This window comes from Hevea brasiliensis, chromosome 9 (genome assembly GCF_030052815.1).
Source record: "Hevea brasiliensis isolate MT/VB/25A 57/8 chromosome 9, ASM3005281v1, whole genome shotgun sequence".
NCBI classification, from domain to species: domain Eukaryota; kingdom Viridiplantae; phylum Streptophyta; class Magnoliopsida; order Malpighiales; family Euphorbiaceae; genus Hevea; species Hevea brasiliensis.
The window spans coordinates 12,943,233-12,949,389 of record NC_079501.1 but is presented as its reverse complement, the minus strand read 5'-3'; the positions used below and the strand labels follow the sequence as shown (position 1 = coordinate 12,949,389).

The window sequence follows — 6,157 nt, the reverse complement described above, 5'->3', positions numbered from 1 at the left end:
TTGCGTGGCTGGGGTGATTTGCCTGGTTTCTTGCCCTGTAGAGTAGCAGCATACAGGCTATAGCCTTGCTCCTACATGTTTTTATCATTTTACGTTGAGTGCGAAGGATCAGGGTTTTTTCTCTGAACTAGGAATTTTACCTGCCATTGTGCTTGATACTCTTGTGGATCATAAATATATATAATTTGTTACAGATGGGACAGGAGGATTTGGAATCGACTTGCTTAGTTATTGAATCCCTACTTGGAATAAGTTGGCGCCATGGTCTTCCCTTGGTGTGGCCACCGGTCAGTTCAAGGTTGAGGGGTTGTAGGGTTTCTCTTGATTTCGCTCCTAGTCTTAATTTTAGTTTTAGTTTCAGTTTGATTAGATTGGATTTTAATTAAATTTAACATTAAAATGAAAAAAAAAAAACTGGTTTCGTTTAAAATCAAATCTGTCGGACCGTGATTGGATTTAGTCTTCCCCGTCCTGGAACCCACAGTGTTCATGCTTATGCCCCGCTCCCTATGGTCTGCTTCTGTGTTCAAAATTCTGGCCCACACCGGCAAATCAAGAATAATTAAATTCCCCTCACTTCAGCTTTTCTCTCTCTGCTTGTTAGAGAAAAGGATTTGGTTGATCCCAATGGTAAAAGATAGGCACCTACCCTTGAGAGAAGAGGGATATTCATATTAGTTTATAGCCATAACTGTTTTTGCGTGAATTAACATGGAAATTATGATTTTGAGCTTTATTTTATTTTATTTGTCAATCGTTAATATTTTATCGTAGAAAAGGCTTAGGCCTAGCACATAGCAAAGAATACACTAGATCCAACATTACAATATAAGGTTAGAAGCCTAGCTTAAGCACATTACATACACCTAAAAAGCCCAATCATTGCCTGAGTAACTAAAATGGGCCTACCCAGCCCATCAGCGGAGGAAAGGCCAGAGACCCAACAGATAACCTAACCCTGCACGATTGTAGCAACATAGTATCTTGAAATTTTTCCCAAGGAATTCGTCGCATCCCCCAATATGCGCTATAAAGAATGAGCCAGGCCAGAATGAAACCATTGACCGGTGAGACATGCAGCAGCGCAACGCCGCTTGAGGCATTTTGGGTGTTATCTTACCTTGTTATTAACCCAAAAAGATTAAAACGGCTAACTGACTCCCTGAAAATTCCCAGTTGTTCTCAATCTTCTCGGCTTGGCTGGTTGACATTATCCAGCTTCGGAGCCAGAAAACTGGCATAAATTGAGCATAGGTAGACAAAACATGATGCAACCTTTCCTCTGGTAGGACTTCCATTGTTGGGTCCAAAACGTGGGTCCCAAAGCAGTGAAGTTTACTATTCTCGCCAATCATCTAATATTGAAGATCAAAAATCAAAAGTCCAACTAGTGAAAAGATTGAAACTTGAAAGCCATCACCAAGTAGAAATAACAGATCCATGATTCCCCACGAGTGAGTAACCCTCTACTTTTAGTACCCATACACTTTCCTGGCGCGCTTTAATTATCTGCAACTGCAACTTTTACACCCATTTTTCCTTCTTTTTTGATCACCTTCGCTTACTGCTAGAGAAAAGAATACGGTGTTCGGTGTTCACAGCTTTTCCACCACCACAAACACATGAAATGGTTCTTGGAAGCAATACACTAATTAGCTAAATAACTGAGCCTCTTCTCTTTTCTCTTAAAATGAAACAAATTATCTATATATTATAACATAGTAGTACATCCAAAAGATTATTATTGATTACTAATCCATCTGAGAAAAAAAAAAATATATATATATATATATATATAAAATAAAATAATATTAAATATATCAAACACAACCACCTAGGCTGGGAAAGAAAAAGGACCAACTCGTCATGTAAGTGCACTCTACCTGTTTCTAAGGGCCTATTTCGATGAGCTGAGGGAATGGTAAATAATAGAAGGGTAAGAAAGGATAAAGAGAGTAACAATAAAAAAAATCTCATGTTTGAAAAGGAATGAATTAATGAAAAGTTAAGGAGAGTAATATATATTCTTTATGTTTGGGTGAATTAGAGATAAAATTAAGGGGTGTAGAAATCTTCCCCCCTCCCCCACCCCCCAAATATGGAGTAAAAAAAATTGAGATTTGAGGGGTAAGGGAGGATAAGGCTTACCTTACTTGCCCTTACCCCCATTAACTCACATCTTCCCAAACAAGGATAAAATAATTAATTATCCCTTCATATCTTTATTTACCCCTCCCTCGCCCTCATCCAAACAGACCCTAAGGGTCACATTTCGGTAGATCTAAGAGGAGTAACAACGTGCGAACTCATGTCACAGGCTGACCTGGAAATTTTGTCAGCAGAAGGTAGATTTCAAATACATCTGCGGAACCATGAACTGTATAGTCATTGGACAATTATACTTGAATGCCCTGATTCACTAAGATAGTTGCTAACCCGCCTGCATCGTATTGAGCTATAAAGAGACACAGCTTTCATCAACTTCATTCCATTTTCATGCACAAAGAGGGGAAGCAGAGGGACGAGGGTAAGCAGCTGCACTCCTTCCACCACTAGCATCATCTGCACTTCGCCTACGAATCCTGGGTGCATTGCTTGAAGGGGTGTTAGTGCTTCCATTTTCTTTGGAATCCTGTAGCTGCTCTAACAATGTCTCAATCTCATCCGTGTTTGGCCGGAACTTGGGTTCTGTGGATAGGCAACGCAATGCAAGCGTAGCTGCCTTATAGGCAACATCCATTGAATACTGCCCTTCAAGACGATTGTCTAGAACACGAAAAATCTTTCGTTTGTTTGCCAGATAGGGTTTAGCCCATTCCACAAGATTATGTTCTCCTGAAGGCCGATTTTTATCAATTGCTCTCCTTCCGGATAACATCTCCAACAAAACAACTCCAAAGCTATAGACATCACTCTTCGCAGACAAATGACCTAGTCAGTGAGGAAGTAAAGTGATTATCAGAACTATAGTCAGACATGAAAACAATAGCACAAGACAAATCCAGGTGACAAAAGGGGCAAAATAAAAAGGACCATGTTGAGTAGTCTAAACAAGTGGTAAAGCTAGTCATTCTAATGAATTAAGTACCACATCCAACCATAATAGAATAATACCTGTGGCTAGATATTCTGGAGCTGCATATCCATAGGTACCCATAACCCTGGTAGACACATGACTCTTATCACCCGTTGGACCATCCTTGGCCAACCCAAAATCAGAGAGCTTTGCATTGTATTTCTATGATAGAATCACAAAAGAAATTTTCATGTGAGCTGATAGAAGCTGAGATAGACATCCTGGATCATCAAATAACCACATTATGAAAGTAGAAAATTTTGTTTACATGTCATACACACCGAATCAAGTAAAATGTTAGAAGTCTTGAAGTCTCGATATATGACTTTATTTTCAGCACTATGAAGAAATGCAAGCCCTTTTGCAGCACCCAGAGCAACCTTCAACCGGAGATTCCAAGAAAGAGGCTGGAAGTAAGACCCTCCTGGTTTAACAGCAATTAAGAGTATGTAAACTTAAAAATGCTGATCAAAGACATTTTAGCCCAACAACTTTAGAGATGGAACAGAAGGAACTCACTCCTAAATAAATGATTTTCCAAGCTGCCACGAGGCATGAACTCATACGCCAAAAGCCTGTGTTCATCCTCCAAGCAATAACCAATCAGCTTCACAAGATGAGGATGACAAAATTGTCCCAGATAATTTACTTCAGCCTATGAATGAAAGGGAGAAAAGAAAACACAGAAGTGAACCTCTGCATTCAGAATAGCAAACTAGGCTTAAAAATGTCTGTCCTGAACAAGAGCTAATATGATGAACAAGGTCAATCACACAAAATGATTTGTACAAGTATACAGCTTCTTGTACATCGAGTGAAATTTAATAGTTTCTTCAAACAAAAAGAAATCAATTATGATACTAGACCAATTCTCTGCCCAACTGTTAAACTATAAGGAGGCAGAAAATGAACTCACCAACCACTCCTTGTGTCCTTGGAAACCCTCTTGGTTAAGCCTTTTCACGGCAACAACCAATCCAGTTCCAGGCTTGGCAGCAGTAAATGAATGCTCATCAATCCAACCCTTAAAAACTGAACCAAAACCACCTTCTCCTAAGACACTATCAGGACGGAAATTCCTTGTGGCCATCTTGAGATCAGAAAAGCTGAAGCTCTTTAGATTGGAGGATTGCAAGATCTCACCTTCGCTCCTAGGAGTTGGTGGCACTGAAACTGATGAGACCTTGCTACTTGTGCTATGATCATTCCCATCTGTGCTAACATGTTTTGAACTCAGCCCTGCACAATCCATTGTGTAACCTCTATGTAAATTATTGCCACCACCATATTGCTTAAAAGATTTCCTTTCAGCAATCCTATTTCGGAGCAACATAAACGAACAAGTACACATGATACAGAATGACAATTCACAGATTGCCCAGGTCAACCAATTTCAGCTAAAGCGCATCAGACAAACATTATTACATCCGTTTGATTACCAAGAAACTAAGAAAAAGAAAGCCAGGTGAAATCAGATCCTTTTGCTGTTCAGATATATTAGAACAATAAGGTGGCATTACTTTAGATTGTGAAAAACATAATTAAGTAGATACTTCCATTTCTGCTGAAGCTAATCGAGACTACTAGATTTCATTGTCCTTTTCCTTCGTGACTTATCAGCAACCAAAAATCTTTCAAAGTCATCCAATTTCACAGATTTAAGCTCCTCAACAAACTATACTTATAAAAGAATAGTAATTAGCTAAAAAAATTAAAAAAAAAAAAAAAAACCATAACTACCAATCAAGCATACCATACTTAGGGGGGAAAAAAGTAAAATATTATCAAAAGGGGAAAGAAGGAAAAGAGATGAGGAAAAATAGAAGGAACCACAAGAATTCAGGCAAATCAACTTAAAACAGAGCAGACAGAACTATAAAACCTAAAAAATTACAAGGGTCTGAACAAAAAGAGAGAAAATTTAAAATACCTGTGTTACATGGGCTCTCAGCTTTAATTTGGGCGCTCAAGCAAACCCCCATGAAATTAAATCAAGAGACAAGGTTTTGAAGCTCTCTTCCTACAGATCACAAAAAAAGCGAGGAATGAGCTCTAAAGAACTTGGGGGAAAAAAAAAACAATTGAAGCATAACAATAGAGCAGATCTAAGTGTGAAACCAAAAATATTTCTTTTTGATGCAGCAAAAGGGTTTTATCCAGAAAACAAAAACACAGGCAATGGATTCCTTTTGATAGCAAACCTCATACTTGCAAATAAAATAGGAAAAAGCAAACAATTAAAAAAAAAAAAAAAAAAGAAAAAACCTCACAAACCCATGAATGAAAACACCAAGAATTCAATAACCAACCTCTCCGTTTGTTACTCCAATAGAGAATCATACACAAAGAAGTAGCGAAAGAGAGCAAGTTGACCAGGCCAAAACTTTAGATTGACTAGGGACGCAATAAATAAAAGAGTTAAGAGGGAGGTGAAGGAAGGTGAAAAAAATAGCATTAATGGCGGGCTGGTCCCCTTTTTAAGCCTAACGTTTTATACCCTGCCTTATCTCTCTTGCTTTGGTTGCTTTCTCTCCCAGAAACACAATTCACTATTCAGAGTCAAGTCAGCGCAGATAAGCCTGCAGTGGGAGCCACAAATCTTCACCGTTGGATTTGGTTTCTCTGAAAGAATCGAACAATTCTTTTCTAGATTCATCATCATCAATACTGGCTCCACTCTTCCTCCTTCTTTACCTGGCTTGGCTTCAAAGCAGCTTTCTTTTCCTCGGGCTTCTTCCTCATCTCAATTTATAGCCATAACAATTGGATTTGTTAACTTTTCTACAACATGCATTTGGACTTTGTTGTCGACAATGACGACTGTCTCCCAAGTTTTTATTGATTATTCTTTTCTAATTAAATTAAATATTTTTTTTGAGTTTTTAAAAGTCATCCATTCCTTTAAATGTGTAAACTATTCTTAAAAATCTTATCAAATTTTGCTCAAATTTTAACAAAATATATCAAGATCCCACCAATCAAGTTGAGCATCAAAACAACGTATATATGCCAGTTCCAGAATGGCGACCATAATGATGCATGCACAGCTGACAGTTGGAAGGCCCATGCTAATATGAATGT

General features: G+C 38.2%; 1 protein-coding gene across 1 annotated transcript; it reads right to left on the bottom strand.

The window, feature by feature from the left end:
• Positions 1 to 2,311: 2,311 nt before the first annotated feature.
• Positions 2,312 to 5,619, bottom strand: LOC110639404 (probable serine/threonine-protein kinase PBL9). The gene is made up of 7 exons (XM_058152976.1): positions 5,386 to 5,619; positions 5,007 to 5,096; positions 3,993 to 4,315; positions 3,596 to 3,731; positions 3,358 to 3,500; positions 3,115 to 3,238; positions 2,312 to 2,931 (listed from the first exon to the last, which is right to left on the bottom strand). The coding sequence occupies exons 2-7, from the start codon at positions 5,056 to 5,058 to the stop codon at positions 2,495 to 2,497; spliced, it is 1,215 nt and encodes a 404-aa protein (XP_058008959.1). The 5' UTR covers positions 5,059 to 5,096; positions 5,386 to 5,619; the 3' UTR covers positions 2,312 to 2,494.
• Between the last annotated feature and the right edge of the window lie 538 nt (positions 5,620 to 6,157).

Excerpts from the sequence above, each read along its gene's own strand:
- LOC110639404 (XM_058152976.1), bottom strand. The coding sequence starts at position 5,058 with ATGGGGGTTTGCTTGAGCGCCCAAATTAAAGCTGAGAGCCCATGTAAC. Across the intron at positions 3,501-3,595 it reads GGAAAATCATTTATTTAGGA|GAGGGTCTTACTTCCAGCCT; the intron begins GTGAGTTCCTTC and ends CTGTTAAACCAG. Across the intron at positions 3,239-3,357 it reads CTAACATTTTACTTGATTCG|AAATACAATGCAAAGCTCTC; the intron begins GTGTGTATGACA and ends ATTCTATCATAG.